The 21311-nt window shown below is 33.6% G+C and overlaps 1 protein-coding gene across 6 annotated transcripts in view; it reads left to right on the top strand.

The window, feature by feature from the left end:
• The window catches only part of CEP85L (centrosomal protein 85 like), a 137826-nt gene that overhangs the window by 33224 nt on the left and 83291 nt on the right, over positions 1 to 21311 (top strand). For 5 of the 6 annotated variants that reach the window (XM_006205701.4, XM_072965795.1, XM_072965791.1 and 2 more), the window contains exon 3: positions 14647 to 15428. In XM_006205701.4, coding sequence (XP_006205763.2) covers positions 14647 to 15428 — 782 coding nt within the window. Of the gene's footprint in view, positions 1 to 11006; positions 11092 to 14646; positions 15429 to 21311 lie in introns of those variants that run through there. The other variant, XM_072965794.1, reaches the window with a different exon arrangement.

Below are 21311 nucleotides of genomic sequence, written 5' to 3'. Positions count from 1 at the left end.
TCCAAACATAATAGAATAACCTAAAACATGTTTATGTCCTTTGTACTAAAGCCTCCAGCTGAGAATTACAATGGCATACAATTATATTAATTTTGAATAATATACATGAAATTTGGACCTGTGTTACCAAATGTAATTTGAGTTTGTCTTAGACTGTATCTGCAGAATATTTTAGTTAGCTGCCTTTAACTCTGTTACTAATAATATTTGTCTTGGAGGAGGGTATATATTCCTTCTTGATTTCTGAGGCTGTGGTAGGAAGTGCTGCATTATTTTGGTTGCTGTGACAATATTTACGTGAAATATGTGAATGCATTTGAATTAAAAGACTGATACTGTAAAAACCTCAGTATACGGAGCAAATAACTGTGTGATTTACGTACAACATGGGGCTGACTATTAACAAAAATTCCTGGTTTAACTCTTACTGCAATTTACTTACTATACTTGATATAATACATAACTACAGCTGTTGTAAATTACTGTCATTTCCTTTCTGGAGATATTTGAGGTAGTTTTTGGAAAACAGTGGTATAGAGCTGTGATCCAATATGGTAGCCACCAGTAACATATGGCCATTGAGTGCTTGAACTGTACCTAGTCTAAAAGGAGATGTAAGATGTACACTGGATTTTGAATACTTTGTATAAAAAAAGTAAAATATCTTATTAATACTTTCTAATATTGATTACATAATGACATAATATTTTGGGTATAGTGGCTTAAATAAAATATTATTGTAGTTTTTCATTTTTACTTTTTTGGATGTGGTTACTATAAAACTTAAAATTACAAACGTAGCTTGCTTGCATTATATTTCTGTTGGACATATTGGTATTGACAGTATACTTTGTAAAGGGTTTACTTTCAAAGATTTTATAACCTATACATTTCCCAGTGGAAACAATATTGGCTTCTTAAAATAGCTCCTGTCACCCCACTTAATATTTAATATAATAGAAATTTGTATCAATAACATTATGTCTATGATAAATTACATTTTGTTGTCAGTCTAGGGGTACTGAGAGCACACCTCTTTTTTTTTATCCTTTTGACAGTGATAAAACCTTCACTGCAGTGTGACTGCCTTGGTTCCTTTGGCAAAGAGAGAGTTAAGGTGGCTATGGTGGAGTGTAAATGTTTGGTTAGGGAAGATTTTAAATTGGAGAATTCCTGAAATTCTGAAGAGTTTTGTTGCTCAGTTAGGGGATGGGAAAAAGGAGTGATGTCAATAATTCCAGCTGAAATTCTCTCATCGGGTGTGAGGTGCAGGCCCTCAGACTTACTTAGGAGGAAGAGGCAACACTCCCCCCGAGTCTCATAGCAGACCAGTGGGTAACCTACATGAAGGCGAGCAGGTAAGAGTGTGATTGCATGAGTCTTCCATAAATAAAGTGTGGTTGGAATTTGAGTTTTCAGGAAGAAAAAGCCTATCTTGCTGTAAGCTTCTGAAATTTGGCTGCTTTTTTGAAATAGTAGTATTATGCCCATGTTATATAATTCAAATACTTAACCTGTAATAGTAAAGTTTGAGTTCTTTTGTTTACTTTGGTAATTATTTTCTCTTTGTCTAAAAGACAATTGTGGTTAAATAGGTATACCTTTATATACTAAATGTAAATTTATTTTTTGGGGTATAGATCAAAGTACATGAATAAATTTTACTTAAATTCCATGATCCATTACTTTAAGTAAGCAGTGCAGCTGTGAAGTAAGTCATCAAACTGAAAGGTACTGTGTAGTCAGACTTTCATTCCCCTACCCCACTCTCTGCCATATAGTATTGTTTGGTTATAACTGATATTCCAGACGATGCTCTTTGACCGTTGCTAAATCCACAAAGTACTCTGTCAATCATCTGACAAATAACTTGCATTCTTTTATATTTTAATGTTGTGTTTTAATTCTTAAAAATTAAAAAACTTAAAATTCATACATGAGTTAGAATATATATTTATTACATAGGCTATAAATATCCTAGGAATTATAAATACGCAGTTTTATAGATGACCATTATATAAACAGAGGTATTTGTTCTTTTGTGTCTAACCTGCAGCTTTTGGAGGTTTGTTCATTTATTCACTAAATAAACATTTATTGAATGCTTACTCTGTTTCAAGAACTGCAGAATTGCAGAGAGATCAACATGGAGGAGAGCATTACATCAGAATCTCAGCAGGGAGAGGACTCTAGTACAGAAAAATATTCTAAAATTACCATTGAGTGACTTGCTTTTAGCCGTGGTATTTTAAGATTTCAAATAATGCTAAATAAGAGTGTGAGATTTTTATATTTAACAAGTTGGGACACTAATTTAGCATTAGTGGCACCACTTTTTAGCTGTGGTAATTTATTCATGGGGTGTCAGATTCCAGGGTGGGAGGAAATAGATCTGTGACATGTTGCAATTGGACTACCAAATTGTAACACAAGCCACACCAGCAGGTCACCTATTTCTTTCTAGATTTTCTTTGCTGAGACCTGGAGGCCATGTAAATAGCTGCTGTTGGTGTGGAATTGGTTTGAGAGGGAGCTGTTTTTGAGGTAGACAGCACTTGTGTTGGGTATAACCTAGGTGTGCTACCAGAGGAGTACAGGACCCTGAGGCTAAAAAAGAGCTTAATTTTTGTTTAGGCTTAGGACGGTAGCCTTCCACAGGTCAATCTTCCTCTCCCGAACCATATGGTGCCTGAGAGGCAGGCTCGCTTACAGTTCTTCTTACCTTTTTAAATCTGAGTTCTTAAATGTAGCTTCTAATAGTCTGTTTGGTGCTAATCTTCAAGCTTATTTATATATTTTACTAAAAAAAAGGTACAGATAGAGTTAAATATTTTTTCTTTGATAATTCCCAAGTGTTAATTTGTAATAGAGATAATTTTCTTATCTAATTAACCTCATGTATTTGAAATAGGAGGGACCGATAAAAATGGACTTCAATTTAATCATATCTTCATTAGTTAATTGTTTTTACTAGGAAATGATAGGACTGTTGAATAGTGTAAATTTTAAGGTCATCTTGTAAATATATCAGAAAGAAAGAAAAATCAGAAAAGTTAACATTTGGTACATTGTCTTTATTTTATGAAGAAACTAAGGCCTTCTACAAAGTAAGAACTTATTCAGTCACTTATTTATGTAGCCAATATTTATTGTCCACTATGTGTCAGGTACTGAACTAGAGGTAAAGAGTTAAACAGACATTTTCTGTGTTCATTGTATACATAAAGTCTAGTGGAGAAGACGGGCAGGAAATAATTATCATAAAACATTAGCAGTGTGATAGGTGAAGTACACAGGGTCAGGGGACATTCCTCAATCCACTGGATTAGGGTGAGGCCTCTGGCAGAAGTGATGTTTAAGCTGAGGACCAAAAAGGTGAGTAGAAACTGACAGGGTGAAACAGGGGAGGAGAGTAGTCCAGGCTGAGAGAACAGCATGATTAAGGACTGGGAGGTGAAAGAACATTCTGAGGATAATAAGAGGAGGGCAGAATGGGATGCCAGGAGACCACTGGCGCTGCAGGTGGGAGCCAGTGGTGACTTGTTTTAGCCAGTGGTGACTTGTTTTAGGTGACTTGTTTTAGGAAAGGGGAAAGTGAGATGATTCTGGAAATACTTAGGCAATGAAAAACATGCATTCTTTTATACAGTTTTATTGAGATGTAATTTATATACTGTATAATTCACCCTTTTAAAGTATATAACTCAGTGACTGTTAGTATATTTGTATATTCACAGAGTTGTGTATCTATCGCTTGTGTCAATTTTAGGACATGTTCATTACCCCAAAGAGAACACCTACTCCCCTTATCTGTCACCCCCCAACACCCCTATGCCTCCAACCCTAGGCAACCACTAATTTTGGAGGATATCATAAGAATTTCCCAGTGTTCTGTTTTCTTTGCTTGTGTATTTTATTATAGTGATTAGGTTTTATTAGTTCATTTTGCCAAATGATTTCTTTAAAACATGCCATCTTATTATAAAATATCCTCTTGTTCTTACTCTTAGTTTTTATTCTTTTTTTTTTTACAAAAAATTTCAAACATATACTAAAGTAGAAAGAAGATAAAATGGTAAACCCAAATGTATACAACACCAAACTCGTACAATCATGGCAGTCTTATTTCAGGCATTTTGTGCTCACTCCCACACCTTAGGTAATATTTTTAAGCAAATCAAGACTTCCCTCTTGACCTTTTATTTATAATAATAATATTTATTGAGCATTTTCTATGTACAGGATGTCATGATAAGAGGTTTACATGATTGTTACAGTTAATTCAAAAATTACATGTTGGGTACAAGTCTAAAGCCATTTTATAGGTGAAGTAAATGATATTTAGACTTCCCAACATGTTTCCTTGTTTTATTAAGGTTCAGTTCATTGTGAATAATCTTATGTTACTGCAGCTTCATAGCTTTGAAAATTTCAGGACTCTGGTAATGGGTGATTCCATAACATGACTTCCAGATATTACAGTGGATTATTTGGTCAGTTGACCTTAACATTAATAAAAGATATATACCATCTATTTTTGCAATATAAGGGTTATACTTGTATAAATGATTAAATTTTTTTATTATAGAATCCTTCTGAGGTAAAATATAATAATCTTTTAAAACTTAAAAGACATTAATAACATATCTGGGGTCATACAGCTATTCCAGTGCTAGAGCCGAGGGTCTTCAGATCTAACTCCACTGCATGTTACATGTCTGTTCTTTTTTACTGAAGTATAGTCGATTTACAATGCTGTGTTAATTTCTGGTGTATAGCATAGTTGTACTCCTTTTTATATATTTTTTTCATTGTAGGCCATTACATGGTATTAAATATAGTTCCCTATGGTATACAGTAGGACCTTGTTGTTTATTTTGTATATAGTAGTTAGTATCTACAAATCCCAAACTCTCAGTTTATCCTTCCCCACCCCTTTCCCCAAGTTTGTTTGCCCGCATAAGTTTGTTTTCTTTGTCTGTAAGTCTGTCTCTGTTTTGTAAATAAATTCATTTGCATCCTTTTTTATTTTTTAAGATTCCACATATGAGGGATATCGTATGGTATTTTTCTTTCTCTTTCTGGCTTAACTTCGCTTAGTATAATAATCTCCAAGTGCATCCATGTTGCTGCAAGTGGCATTATTTTATTCTTCTTTATGGTTGAGTAGTATTCCATTGTATATCTTTTTGAATTAGAGTTCCCCCCAATATATGCCCGAGGAGTGGGATTGCTGGATCATAGGGTAAATCTCTTGTTAGTTTTTTGAGAAATCTTCATACTGTTTTCCATAATGGCTGCAACAAACTATACTCCTACAACCAAAGAAAAGGATGGTTCCCTTTTCTCCACACCCTCTCTAACATTTTTCATTTGTGGACTTTTTAATGATGGCCATTCTAACCAGTGTGAGGTGATAACCTCATTGTAGTTTTGATTTGCATTTCTCTGATAATTAGTGATATTGAGCATTTTTTTGCTATTTGTATGTCTTCATTGTAGAAATGTTTGTTTAGATCTTCTGCCCATTTTTGGATTGGGTTGTTGTTGGGTTTTTTTTTGTTGTTATTAATATGTATGAGCTGTTTATATATTCTAGAAATTAAGCCCTTGTCAGCCTCATCATTTGCAAACATTTTCTCCTATTCCATAGGTTGTCTTTTTTGTTTTGTTTGTGGTTTTCTTTGCTATGCAAAAGCTTTTAAGTTTAATTAGGTCCCATTTGTTTATTTTTGCTTTTATTTCTGTTACCTCAGTAAACTGCCCTAGGAGAACATTGCTATGATTTATATCAGAGAATGTTTTGCATGTGTTCTCTTCTAGGAAGCTTATGGTATCTTTTCTTGAAGGGAGAAACTAGAGTGACAGAAGGACGAGAGGTGTAGTGTAGGATAGTATAGGTAATACTAGACTGAGAAACAGGAGACCAGGATTCTATTTTGAGATCTGTACTTGGCCAAGTAATTCAACCTTTATGGGCTTTAGTTCTTCATTTACATATGGAAGTAGGTCAAAGGTTAGGTACAGAATATTTTTTTGGTTGTGAAATCAAATAATTTCAAGGTAGTATTCAAAGCAATTGTGATTTACATTCTTTTGCAAACCAAATACTTTTTTCCTTTGCCATCCCATCTCTATTTAATTTTCTTGTTAATCTACATTATTGTTTAAAATTAAAATATTTGAATTTAAATTTTTAACCATAGCATATAAGAGCATTGTAGCTGTAGTAAATTTGCAGAAATTAAAATTGTTGGAGGTATATTTTTGATCTTTATGGACCTCACTTTTACCTTCAGTGTTATCCATCCATCCATCCATTCATTCACTCATTTTTTTCTTATCATTTTACTTCTTGGCCTAGTAGAATATGAATGCCTGAACCTGACCAAACTGAACTGAATTTAGTCTGTTTTCGAGAACTATGATGAACCCATGTACTTCTGACTGGGAAAGTCTCTTCAGTCACAAAGTCATGGGTTTAGGGAAAAGGTTAATGACTTCACATTTCCTTAGACTTTCAGGTGGCTACAGGACCAGATGATAATTTGTCTGTTCCATCATAAAGCAACAAGATTTTTTTTCTGAGAAAATTTGAATTATCAAAAATCACATCCCATATGTAAGAGATCAGATTTCAATTTGATTTGTATATAGAAGAGAAGTAACACTTGGAACTCTTTGCAAGTAAACTGCCTGATGAGACTTGATCTAAATTGAAACTACTAGGAGATATTCAGAAAATGATAGTTGAATGAAATTGTAAAAGGCATTTAAAGAACTAAAGGTTTTGTGTAAATACAAAAAGGAGTTTCTTACTGACCAACTTTTAAAATTAATTTTGCTTTGAATTTTTGACCTCCTTAAAGTGTACCTCAGATTGTGCTTTAATTAAGTTGTGAATAATCTGGTTAGAGATGAGAAATGCCCTCCCCCCTTTAAGAACCAGCTTTTCATCTTGTTAAAAGCTTATAGAAAGAAGTTTCTTAGTTTGTTGTTAATGGTTGCTAGGAGACAGTATATAAAAAAGCCTTGAGAACTGTCTAATTTGTGAACAGTAGACTTCTGTAATTATTTTAAACAAGTAATTTTAGAACTTTTCACTCATTGTTTGTCTCAATAGGATTTGAAGTGACTTCACAAAATATAATTGAGAAAAAAATAAAATAGTCAAGTAAAAAGGTGATTGGTAATAATGATTAGACAATAGCAAAATGAGAACCAAGATTTGCACAGAATTGCATAGTATTGTTGTCAAGTACAACTGCTAAAAGAATAGGTCATACATTTGGCAGCAGGGAAAACAGAAGCTTCTTATTATCCTCAAGATATAAAGAATAAAAAAGCAGGCAGTTTAGGGCAGTGTGCTTTTCATGATCTTGATACCTGATGTATAGTTATCTTAATGTTCTTGACAGTTATTTCTGTGTGATTCTTTTGCATAATCATTCTCAGCCTCTATGCAGATAACATAATGCTAAAATAGGATTTAATATTTTAGGTATATCTTTTGTAAACATTTAGCTGGATTAAAAAATTATTTGGACAATTCTTGTATTTTGAGTGGATTTTCACTTATTGTGATTGTTAAATTTTGATGCATTTTTAAAATCATATTGTATACTTTCTATTCTGCTTTTCTCAAGTTTGTTCTCTCTCTTTTCCTCTTCTGATTGACTTTTTTCTTCATGACATTATCCTTCTAGTCTATTGGAAGTTATAGACACCTATCCTTAAAAAAATTTTTATTGAGATACAATTCACATACTATACAATTCACCCATTTAAAGTATACAATTTAATGCTTTTTAATATATTCTCATAATTATTCAACTACTACCACAATCTAATTGTAGAACTGTTTTTAGCCCCTCTAGAAGAAATCTGTTAGCTGTCACTGCCTATCTTTCATCCCATCCCTAAGGAACCACCAATCTGTCTATAAACTTCTTTGTTCTGGACATTTCATATAAATAGAATCATCTAATATGTGGTTCTTTGTGATGGCTGACTTTCACTTAACACAATGTTTTTAAAATTCATTCATGTTGTAGCATGTATCAGTATTTCATTTCTTTTTATTACCATATAATATTCCATGGTACCACATTTTATTTATCCATTCATCAGTTAATGGACACTGAGTTATTTTGACTTTTTGAGTATTAAGAACAATGCCTCTGTGAATATGTTTCCATTTCTCTTGGGTGTATACCTAGGAGTAGAATTGCTGGGTTATATGGTAACCCTATGTTTAACCTTTTGAGGAACTGCCAAACTGTTTCCTAAGCAGTGGCACCATTTTATGTTCCCAACCAGCATTATATGAAGGTTTCAGTTTCTCCACAATCTTGCCAACACTTATTATCTGTCATTTGGATGATAGCCATCCTAATGGGTGTGAAGTGGTGTCTCATTGTGATTTTGATTTTCATTTCCCTGATGACCTAAAATGTTGAGCATCTTTTCATACACTTTAATAAGACCATTTATGTATCTTCTTTGGAGAAATGACTATACGGATTCCACATCCATTTTTAAATTGGGTTGTTCATGTTTTTATTATTGAGTTATGTTTCTTATATAATATAGATAAAAGTCCCTATCAGATACGTGATTGCAAAAACTTTCTCCCATTCTGTGAGTTGTCTTTTTTACTTTCTGGATGGTTATCATTTGCAGCAAAAAAGTTTTAAATTTTATTGAAGTCCAGTTTATCTCTGTTTTCTTTTGGTGCTTGGGTTTTGGTTGTTGTACCTAAGAAATCAGTGCCTGACTTAAGATCATGAAGATTTGCACCATGGTTTCTTCCAAGAGTTTTATGGTTGTAGCTGTTAAATTTAGGCCTATGATTCATTTTGAGTTAATACTTGTGGAAGGTATAACATAGGGGCCCACCTTTATTCTTTTGCCTGGGGGGCTATATGGTTGTGAGTTCTACCTGTTCTTTTAGTTGTTAATGTAGAAAGTATAAAATGTATCGCTGACTTAACTATATATAATGGTAGATTGCTGATCTACCCCTGTTTTGCGTTATTTGTCATTGTTGACATTCTGGTTTTAATTTGCTCTCTCTTTTTTAATCTATGATATCATTGGATTTTAGATTTAATCACAAGTTTACTTTTTTTTTAAAAGAAAGCTCATTCCATTTTACAGCTCAGGACTTATCTTTATTCTTTAATGAAAGAAACTTTAGGAATTTTAGTAGTTCTTTTAGTGAATTTGTTGGTGATAAGCTGTTTTTGCTTAGCAGAAAGTATATTTTGCCTTCAATCTTGAAAGATAGCTCACCTTTTCAAACAGTTCTTGAGTGCCAGTTATTTATTCTTAACCCTTTGAAGATATTATTTCACTGTGTTCTGAATTCCATTATTGCTGTTGAGAAGTTGGCTATCATTCTGAGAGTTCTTTTATGAATAGTCTGCCTTTTCTCTTTGGCTTACTTCTTATTGTCTAGTGTTCGTAGTTCCCTTATGATAAACTTTAGTCCTGTTCTGCAGCTGTGTGTGTCTAATGGTGAAACTGTAAACCCTGAGGAAAAGGTCTGTATTCATATTTAATTGCGAAAAATATATTTCCATTGTCTACCTAGCACAGTGCCTTGTACATTATATGTTCCTAGAAGATTGTTTGGTTGAATTATTGTTGAGTTTCTTTATATAGCTCTTTTTCTACCAGAGTGTAGTTTAGAATATGTAAAAAATATTACCTAAAAATAAAGGAATACTTAAAAATGTTCATTTGTTTATAAAATGGGTTTTTTTTTGAGAAATTAATGTATTTTATTTTAAGTAACAGAAGTAGAGTTAAGCATTACACAAAAGTTCTACATCTACAGAGACATGAGATTATCAGTGAACTGGTCTAGGGGCCTCATACAGTTTCTGGGCAGCCAGTTCCACCATTTATTGGAGGGACTAGAATGTAGTTTAGAATATGTAAAAAACTTTTACCTAAAAATATAAGGAATACTTAAAAATATTCATTGTTTAAATGTGTCTTAAAGTTTTTTTCTCATGATATATCATCATGGCATTAGCAGGAAGGGAATGTCATGGTGTTGTATATAAATTATTGCCTTTGGGTTAGGGTTAATATTTTTATTTAAAATGTAAAATATTTGTTGTATGTTATATTGACTGATAAATACATTAAGCCATTACATTTTAAATCAGAATATTTTGGTATAGGGTTATATAATTTCCTGATTACTTTTTTAATTATAAAGACTCATGATTTATTATTATAATAAAACTGTAGAAGGGGTGTGTGTGTGTGTGTGCGTGTGTGTTTAAGATTTAATTCCTTTTTACTATGAGAACGATAGAGCAGAGAGAGAGAGACCATCCCTATGTACAAGAGCCGACATAATCAATCTGCCATCTGTTGCCGGATAAGAATAACATGACAATAAAACAGAAAGTTGGGATTTTGTTCAGAATTCAGAACTTTGTTATCATAAATATAATTGTTATCATAAATATAATTCACTTGGATTATCAGGTTACAGCGATACCCTCTTATATTTTTCCCTTTAAGCTGAAATCTATCTGAAACCATTAGCTCTTCTGTGCTCTCTGTGAATGCTATAAACCCTGTCCTCTGGTTTTTAAAAGGACTACCTTCTGTTGGTTTCAGATTTCACTATTCTAACTTAAATATGGGCTTGATGCCATCGTAATAACTTGGATTTGGGATTTGTGGCTATAATTAAATGGTATAATAAAGCACATTAGGAACTGCATTGCGTCTACCTCTAACTGATTCTGTTTTGTTAGGCAAAATAACATTTTTAAAGTGTTAAAATTGTTAAAATTAATTATTTTTTTGATTCAGCTCTAAGATGGAATTTTTTCAGATATACTGTCAAATATTTCATTCCTTGTTCATTAATTCATGTTATATGTGTGCATGTGTATATATGTGAATAGACTAAACTTGAATCCTTAGTTCTGACAGTATTGCATTCTGAATGTTACAGTAAATCAGATTTGACAGTGGAACTCAGATGCTGCTGATGGTTGAACTTGGGATATCTAAGCTTGAGGCTTCAGAACTGGAATCAGACCCAGGGAGAATGATGTTGCAGTGAGTAGAGCAGCAGTGTTGTTTCCTGGACCGCTCTCTGCTCTGACTGAATGAGGTTCTCTGGGAGTAAGGTTCCGGATCCCTGGAGACTTCATTGTATCTTGAAGTTTGAGGACTTCAGATAAGTGACTTCTGCAGTAAATTTTCATCAGTGAAATGCTCTGTGAACAGCATATATTATCAATAGCTTTCAGATTTGTAAGAGTAAATACTAGTCTGGTGTGGAATTGGTTTTTATCATCAGTTGTTGATTTTCTATGCAGTTGAGAAATACTGAGCCAGCAAAAGTCTACAGGAAGGTAGCATATTATCAGATGTAAGTAGCATCCAGTACCGGTGATCTCTGGTCTCAGAAGTTTCAGCTGTGACGTGAAAAGTGAGACAATCACCTGATCTATTATTTATACTTTAGTAACAGTGTTCTTTGAGATATTTCAAACTCTTTGAGGTCACAGAATAAAACATCTTTGTTGGAAGTTTGGCCAAATGGTAAATTTATGCTCTTTGAAAGGAAATTAAAATGAGATATTTTATAAAGTAAAATGTGAAAGCATCTTTCTCCTTTTCTCCTCTTTCTACTCTGTAGAGGTTTCCTTTGCTTATTACGCTTTGGGTATATTCTTCCAGATTATTTCTCTTCCCATGAGTATATATGTATTTACATACACATATGCACATGTATTCACTTATGTTTCCATATTTTAAATATTGATATATACAAGCAGATTGCCCCTCTTCTTCCAAAGGCTGTAGCAATTTATGTTCCATCATCATAGGATATCAGCAGTTTTAATAATTTTATGAATATGATAGGGAATACATTTTTACTAATGAGTTTAAGCATCTTTTTTTTTAAAAAACATGTATTCTTGCATTTCTTTTTTGATGATTTGCTTATTGATTTCTTTTACCTATTTTAAAATTGAGTTGTTAGGTTTTTTTTTTCGATTTCTTTGTATAGGATAGATAATTAACCTTTTGTCTGTTATATTGAATAAGCACTTACTTTTTAGCCTTTTCAGTGGAGTAATAACAACTAAGATTTTGCTTTGTGCCAGGAATTCCTATGAGTCCTGTATGTATATTATTTCATTTAATCCTTACTGTTGTCAATCTCTGCTTCATGGGTGAGGTAGCTGTGATGCAAGGAGCTTAAATAACTTGTTTGAGCACATGTGACTACTAAGTGGTAGAGCCAGGATTTTAATCCAAAAATGCTGATTTTAAAACTGTTACACTTAACCTTTATACTGTATCTTTACTTACAAATTTTTAAAAATGTGAAAGTCTGAAAATTTTAAATTTGATATAAAACTCATTTTCATTTTTTAAAAAATTGAAGGTATTTTTAAGAGGCTATGATGATTTTAATACAAATATTCCTTTAAGAATAGTAACACAAACACACACATATAGATATGGATATAATACCATAATGTATTAATACAAATATTCTATAGACTTTTGGGGTCATTTGTCCTATTTCAATTTAGAACTGACCTTCAGTAGCATATTCATCTCGATTTTCTTCCTGTATTGATTACCATAACAATCCATTTTATGTTCCTCCTATCAGTCATTTTGCTTTTATCCAACCTCAGCAGTTACTGGAATAATCATCTTAAGTGCAGTTTTGGTCATGACACTTCTTCCTTTGTTTGGAAACTTTTGTTATATCACATTTGTGCTGAATGAAGGCCAGGCTCTTTCTGTAGCAGGCATTAGGAGACTTGTATAACTCTGCTTCACCTTTACCTTTCAAGAATTACCTTGAACAAACTTCTCCCAACACACTCATACATCAGATAAATGGGATAGTTTGTTTTTCTTCTTTTGAAGCCATATTCTCCTGGCTTCATACTTGGATTAGCCAATGTTCTTAATCAGCAGAAGCTGACTAGATGATTAAGCACATGAGGAATTTATTTAAGGGTGTTTGGTAAACTCAGAATTTTTGAGGAGGGCTGGAAAACCTCGCTTAAGGTTAAGCTTCCAGGTAATGTGCCTCAGTCACCTCTGAGAACTGTCACTCTCCTGCCCTGCTGGAGGAAACCACTAGTGCTGCCCACTTGCTGCCACTCCTGGGCCAGAAGTTGGTTTGGCTGCCTCTGCTGCTGCCATTAGTGATGTGTCTGCTCTTGCCAAAAAGGGTAGCTCCACACAGAGCCCGTTTTCTTGTGGGACTCCCTTTCAAACTGAAGTCTTGTGCAGGTGCTTCTGAATATCTGTGTTGTAGTTATAGGATATGTTGGGATTTAAGGTCTAAAATTTATTTTGGGAGGTGACACTCAACAACGTGGCAATTTTCTTCAATATGAAAAGGTTCTGCAGAAGTTGATGGGAAGCTGCAATATGATAAATGCCACTATAATACTTTTTCTTGTATTCTTCTATCTGTAATGTTTTCCCGTTTTCACCTGCAGATGAATAAATTCTATGCAAAGACCTACTGGAATTCCATTTTTGAATTAGTTTGCCTGGCTCTTTCTCATCTGAATTTTCTTATGACTTCTTCAACATTTATTTTTCCATTACTTACTTCTTTAATACAATATGAAAGCTCACAAGTAATTTTAAAATATATTCTAGTATGAGTCAAATGGCATGGAAAGATACAGAAGAAACTATAAAAGTTGCTTTTCACCACCCACCTCCTCTCTCCCTACACTTCATATTGCTATTGCTTTTCTAGATATCATGTGATAAAAATGATCATCTTTGATTTTTGGCACTTGATAATAAGTCCATTGAGCATAGAGGCCCTTATTTATCCTTTGGACTTCCGTAGAGCCAACTACAGCTGTTCCTGTTTGTAGAATAATATGTGAAGTCCTGACCTGAGGCAATAGCTATGTAATCATTTTGGAAGTAAAAATTTACAACTTGCGAACTTAGTAAATGTGCAGAGAAAGGTAGGAATCATGGTGGACTCCAAGAGTTCTAGCTTGGGAAATACATCATTGATGATGCCATTAAGGGAGACTGGGAATGCAGGAACTGTTCTATATCTGTAGACATATTGTTAGAACCCGTTCTGATTATTTTCCATTGTTGCAGGAGCTCCTTTATCCATATTTCTGATTTGAATTTGAATTTGTTCAGATTAGGCCTAGATTTTCACAGTGGAGGAAAGACACTAAAAAAATAACACTTTCTAATAAAGTTGTATCTAAGGCTTGATTGATGAATCATGAGTAAGAGCTCTCAGTGGGGAGATGGATTTTTCTTTTAAAGCCACAATACTTAGATTAAATAAAGTGAATATAAACCCATTTTCTTATCATTTTCATCTGTAACTAGATGGAAAATGGGCATATATGTTGTTATATATCCATTTTTAGAAAATGATGTTTGAAAGTATGTTTGATTTGTTTCAGTTAAACTTAAAGGAACAACAATAATAGTAACAATAATAAGTCCCTCATTTTGATAAAATGCCTCGGAAAAACTTGTGCTGAAAAACCATTCAGGTTTTTGTTTTGGGGGTATTTTGCATTTTGCCTCTTTTTTTCCCCATTAATTACAACTAATTTGGCATTTTCTTTTTCATTCCAGATCATTCAACTTCAAGTGGCACATTATCTTTTAAGCCTAGTGGATCATTGGTTACTCTTCCTACAGCCCATGTCATGCCGTCTAACTCCAGTGCTTCAGTTTCCAAACACAGGGAATCATTGACATCAGATGGCTCAAAATGGAATGTAAGCCTCATGCAAACACTGGGAAACCATGGTAGGGGGGAGCAGGACCCTTCACTAGACATGAAGGACTTCAGGCCCCTCCGGAAATGGTCATCTTTATCCAAACTCACTGTTCCAGGTAACTACAACCAGAGTGGCATTCTGCATACGGAAGAGTCAGGGAGTGGTTTGGAAAAGACAAGGAGAGGCAAAGCTTTAACATCACAACTAAGGACAATTGGACCTAGCTGCTTACATGATAGTATGGAGATGCTTAAGCTAGAGGACAAGGAAATAAATAAAAAACGATCAACTCTGGACAATAAATATAAATTTGAGAGCTGTAGCAAAGAGGACTTTAGAGCTTCTTCCTCCACTCTTAGGAGACAGACCTTAGACATGACATATAGTGCCTTACCTGAAAGCAAGCCCATTATGACAAGCTCAGAGGCTTTTGAACCTCCGAAATATTTAATGCTTGGTCAACAAGCAGTAGGTGGAGTTCCCATTCAGCCTTCTGTGAGGACGCAGATGTGGCTTACTGAGCAGTTGCGGACAAATCCTTTGGAAGGTAGAACTACAGAGGACTCTTACAGTTTAGCTCCTTGGCAGCAGCAGCAAATTGAAGAGTTTCAAGAAAGTGAAACACCAGTGCAGGTAAGACTCAAAATCTAGTGTTTGCTTCCCTCCAGTGGATATTATGAGTATAACCACACTTGCAGAGAGCGTATGACAGTGTGTCCACGGGCACAGATTGTTTTGCTTTTCCTTTCCCGTGAAGGATAATAAGAAATAAATGTTGTAAACTTTAGAAGTATTGCGTTGATAAAGAAAACTTTAAAAATATTTGAGACTGATTAACGTGGAAAACTTGAAACCCTGTACCTAACTTGGGCTTTACTTTCCTTCTCATTTGTTAAATGGGCATAGAAGTAAACAAAGCGAAACATACTCAACCCGAACAAATTTGAAACAGAAACAAAGGAGCTGGTGTGGTATAGCAGAAAGAACATTAATTTGGGAACGTGAAGTCTTGGAATTTGTTTCTAGTTTTATCAGATTCAGAATCTGGATGATTCTCTTCCTGTGAATAGCTCTGGACCTCTTTCTTTTTTTTTTTAATTGAGATGTAATTGATACATCACAATATATTAGTTTCAGGTATACAACATAATAATTCAGTATATTTAGATATTGTGAAATGATCACCACAGTTAGTCGAGTTAACATCCATCACCATATGTAATCACAAATTTTTCTCCTTATAATGAGCACTTTTAAGATCTCCTCTTAGCAGCTTTCCAATATACAATACAGTATTATTAGCTGTAGTCATTATACTGTACATTGTGTCTCCATGACTTATCTATTTTATAACTGAAAGTTTGTATCTTTTGACCTCCTTCATCCGTTTTACCCTCCCTCCAGCCCCTACCTCTGGCAACCACCAATATGTTCTGTATATATGAGTTTCGTGTTTTTTGTTTCAAAAACATAATTTGTCTTTCTCTGTCTGACTTATTTCACTTCATATAATCCTATCAGGGTCCGTCCATATTGTCACAAATGGCAAGATTTCCTTCTTTTTATGACTGAATAACATTCTATTATATACATACAGCACATTTTCTTTATTCATTCATCAACTGATGGATGGACACTTAGGTTAATTCCATGTCTTGGCTGTTGTCAGTAATGCTGAAACAAACTAGGGGTGCATTTATCTTTCAAGTTTATGTGTTCGTTTTCTTCAAATAAATACCCAGAAGTGGAATTGGAATCATATGGTAATTCTGTTTTTCATTTTTTGAGGAACCACTGTACTGTTTTCCATAGTGGGTGTACCAATTTATATTCCCACCAACAGTGCACAGAATGTCTTTTTTCTCCATGTTCTTGCCAACACGTTATTTCTTGTCTTTTTGATAAGTCATTCTCACGGGTATGAGGTGATATCTCATTGTGATTGTGATTTGAATTTGCCTGATGCCTAGTGATGTTGAGCACCTTTTCATGTACCTGTTTACCATATATATGTTTAATTCTCAGTTTCTTCATATATAAAATGAAAAGATGGAGCTAAGATCATTTATAAAGTTTTGGTAGTGGTTGATATGTATTTAGGCTTATAAAACAGATGTGCTTATTTTTTTAATTGGGTGTCAAGATTTAGTAATCATTTTAAGGAAAGCACTTTATGATAATACCACATATAAGTGTTTTATCCCCTAATGTAACATGTAAATGTGTAAATTTCTTGATCTGGAAATGTTTTTCATTCCAAGGTTATTTTCTACAGTCCATTTTAACTGGGAAACCAATTATCTGTAGCATTTTCATAAAATCTTGCCTATTTTTTTCTATTACTAGAATTTTCTGAAACAAAGTAATTCTATCAAAAATTGTAACATTTCCCTAGAGTGAAAACTTAAAATTACTATCTATTACTATTTCTAGTAAAAATAATAAAGATTAAAGGAATATATTCTATGAAAAGATAAGGAAATCACTTATCTAGGAACCTCACAAATCTGTATGCAGCCCTAAAACATACACATAATCTAATGTGCTGCATTCACAGAACCCTAACACATCCCATGTACCTTCTTTGCTCTTGTTTTGGACATAGTTCTTATCATCTTAATCATTATGTATATTTAAACTGCAAACCTAAACAAGTATTATTACGATGTGTGAATTATAAATCAGAAAAGAGCGATTTAACCAGATTTATTTGTGATTTATCTATTCAAGCAGTTGAAAAATAGGAAACCCAATTTTTGAAATACTATCATATTTTAGTTCTCAAGTGCTTGTGATTATAAAAGAACAGAGATGAGTAGTTGTTTCATTCTGATAGGAGAAACCTCTTCTGTAATAGAAATTTTCCCCAACCTTGAAGCAGTGCACAGAGAGGGTAGGGGGCTTGGAGGTGCTTTGTGGAGCAAGCTTATTGTTAACTCTTCTCAGTGCGTGATAGAGGAAGGAAGACTATATGGTGTGATTGAAAAGCTCTACTTTTTGATTAACTTTCTTTGGGATGGTCTCTTTATAGCGTTTTTAAGTTTTGGAGTAGAAAGATGAAACCAGGTAAAGAAAACCTAGACACTTTTATTGCAATGTTTAAATGACTACTTCTCTTCTAATTCTCTTCTGGGACTACTACAGAAAAATTTCTTAAATACCTTCTCCTTGGAGCCTCCAAATACTGTATTTCAAAAGCTCTCATGTTAGTTGTTTCTTAAGTCTCTTTAAAAGCATAAAGGGAAGAGCCTCAATAATAATTATCCCATCTGATGAACTGAGAATGTGTACGATATTCGAGGGCAACTGCTAAACTGTCACCGTGAAAAAACAACTCTTTTACAACTAAGAAAAGGAATTTGGCTAAGTCATAATCTAACATCACCATAAATTTGTATAGAACTTTGTAGCTGTCAAGGTGTTTTATCCCATTGATCCTCAGAGACTCTTTCCTTCTTTACTCCCTCAAAAGGTTAACATTGTAACATAAAAGTTTTACTCTGCTTAGGACTCAGTCCAGAATGATTACTGAGCCTGCCTCGCAGTGTTACGTGCACCGTGTTCTTTGATTCTTGTAGTTTCTACTGAATCAGCTAGAGTGCAGGTCGTTTGGAACTCTGAAGCATTTCCACTTGTGAATGAGGAGCAGCCGTATGTGCCCTCGGTTGGTTAGGATATAGGCCTCCCTGTGTAATGTCCACCACAGTCTTTGGCTCTTTCCTTTGTTCTACGTTACCTGCTCTCTTCCCACCCTCCCTAAAAGCTGTCTAACCCACCAAGGACTAGGACAGAAGAGAAAAACAAACAGCGAAGTTTTTTCTTTGGAAAGAATGTTTCCCTTTCCAAGTCCCTCCTGCATTTCCTTTTCTGGAGGGGAGGGGTGGTCAGGGAATAGAGGGTGCTGCTTCTACACACAACAGCATCTGTGGGGGCCCTGAAAACTCACAGTGGGTCTCCCAGACAGAAGTGAAGATGGGGCCTCTTTATTGACAAAGTAGTTCTTCTTTTCTCTTATATCCCCTAGGATGTTTCTGAGTTCTGGGTTGCAATCATTAAAAAGAGGAGGCTAAAATTTTGTGCTTATTTTAATCATGGAGGGTCTTGATCATCCAGGATATTATCACCTAATGATTTCAACATATTTTACTGGAAGATTTCTCTTCTGTAAATCAAAAATATAAATATTTGGTAGATTGATTTATAGTTAAATGACTTGGTTTTTATCTAACATGATATAAGAATGAAAAGGTTTTATTTTTACTGTGAGAGCATTTTCTGTATTTCTGTTACATCCTCTGAAAAGAAAGTTTTGTTTTTATTTTTGCACCCTGTTTTAAATTTTTTTTTTTTACTGCTTTAGGTAACATAACTGCATTGAAAGATACGGACAATGTGACACTCTCAGTAGATAGGATGTGACATTATGACACATTCACTAGGTAACTGAAAACCATATAATTGATTTTTGTATACATATTTTAATAAATAAAAGTTATTAATGTGTTTGACTTTTTCAGTCTGTCATCTTTTCTATATAGTACTGGCATATAATTTTTAGACATTTTAAAATGTCTTTTTGTTAAAGAGCAAATCTTTTTTTGAAATTTTACCATTTTCTTACTTTGCCAGAGACTCAAAAATAATCAGAGAATAATTCATTTCTGAGTAATAGGAAATTCATTATTTTATGTAGGTGTGCCCTCTTGTGTCTGTACTAGGAAATCTTCTTGTTTTATTTGGGGAAAGTCACTGAAAACAACCTACAAAACCAAACTGCTTATCCTCAAATTTTTTAATGTTCATATCAATCATGAGCGATTTCACTGAATTCAAGGTTTATTTTAATGTAGGTGTTTTGCATTAAATAATCATTTTAAATCAAATAAAATATAAAAGGCAACATTAGACATTTAAAAATTAGTTCATTTTTGGTATTCTGTAAAGTAAGATTAGAATTTATGCTACAGTAGAAAGTATTTGAACATTTAGTATTTAAAATCTTTTAAATACATAATTTATTATATCTTACTCTTTACATATTATGGTAAACAGAATAAATAAGTTCCAAGTAAAGAATGGGGTTTTGCTTTACAATATAATCTGAGTGACAGCATTCTGTAATCCTCAAGCATAAGCTTTTAGTTTCTATTAAAGGAAAAATGAAAAACAAAAAAATTCTTTATTTCTGTTTGACTTAGGAAGAACTCCATAACCTTCACAGTTTATAATTTGAAGCTGATGTAATGAGCAACATAATGAAAAGGGTAGAATTTATTATTTCACATTTTCTACTTCTTCTTAAGATCATAGCAGCTAATTATAGCACTTGGTTACTTTTTGCCTGGGTAGTTACTGACACCAGTGAAGTGGATATATCACTCATTGTTCGTAAGCTCTTCTAGTTGATATTAGGGATATCCAACCCATAGATGAGGCTTTGCTCAAGAAATCCCTCTGTCAGTGTGAATCCCCCTTTCCCTCTGTTCCTCAGGTATTAGTGACCCAAAAGTATCCTGCTCCCATTTTTGGTACCTCTCAGGGATTCAGAAAAAATTTAAAAGCAGTATTTCCTTCACTATTTTGTTAGCAGCACTTGTGTTACAAACCAAGGTCAATATTGACTTTCCCAATTCTTTTAGTAAACAGATTTTAGCAAATCATATACTAAATTACACATTCTTTACTCCTTTAATAATTATTATATTGGTAATATGTCTTGAACTGAAGTTAAAATTATTGGATTATGCAGTATAGATGTAAACTACTTTGAACTTAGTTTTAAACTGAGTCAGTTTAAATTACCAAATTTTGGTGAGTATATTTTCCAAACCAATTTTTACTTCTATTGTTTTATGAGTTGTTGGAAGATATTTTTAAATGACAGAGTGGAAATTGGAAATGCATTCAGCAAGAAATAATTGTGGGTTAGCTTTGCTTGGCTACAATTTAGCATAGTGTAGTGGCCCCCTAAATAGATGTTTACCATCTTGCTGATAGATTAAGGGAAATAGCTATATCCTGTCATAAACAATAGGGGGACAAAAAGCTCATTTCAGAATTTAATCAAAGCATTTGTTAACTTTGGAGAGCTAGGTCAAATTTTTATTTTTTAATGCTTGAAATAATATATATTTTTAATCTTCCTTACCTACATTGAATGTGAGATTAGAAGACAACCTATAAACTCACTCTAATATCTTAAGATTTCATGATTGCAGCGATAGTGTGGCAAGTTGTGTGCTCTAACTCAGATAATTAGCTATAGTGTCTTAAATTACAGTTAGGTTCTATTCTATTAGTCTATTAGTAATTATGGCTAATCACACTGTCTGATAAATTAACCAACAGTTCTCCTCTATTGATCACAAAGTCCTAGAGGGAACAGGTTTATGGTTTACCTACATGTTCTAGAATTCTGTATTTCTTTGAAAAAAATTAGTTAAGCAGATTTTATTTATGTAATGGTATGGTCTTTTTTCTACTTGCTTCTTATAAACTTTAAAAAATGTTAGTGTA

The sequence above is a fragment of the Vicugna pacos genome, chromosome 8, assembly GCF_048564905.1.
Source record: "Vicugna pacos chromosome 8, VicPac4, whole genome shotgun sequence".
Lineage (NCBI taxonomy): Eukaryota > Metazoa > Chordata > Mammalia > Artiodactyla > Camelidae > Vicugna > Vicugna pacos.
Note: the sequence above shows the minus strand (reverse complement) of the source record. Positions and strands in the feature narration are given on the sequence as shown.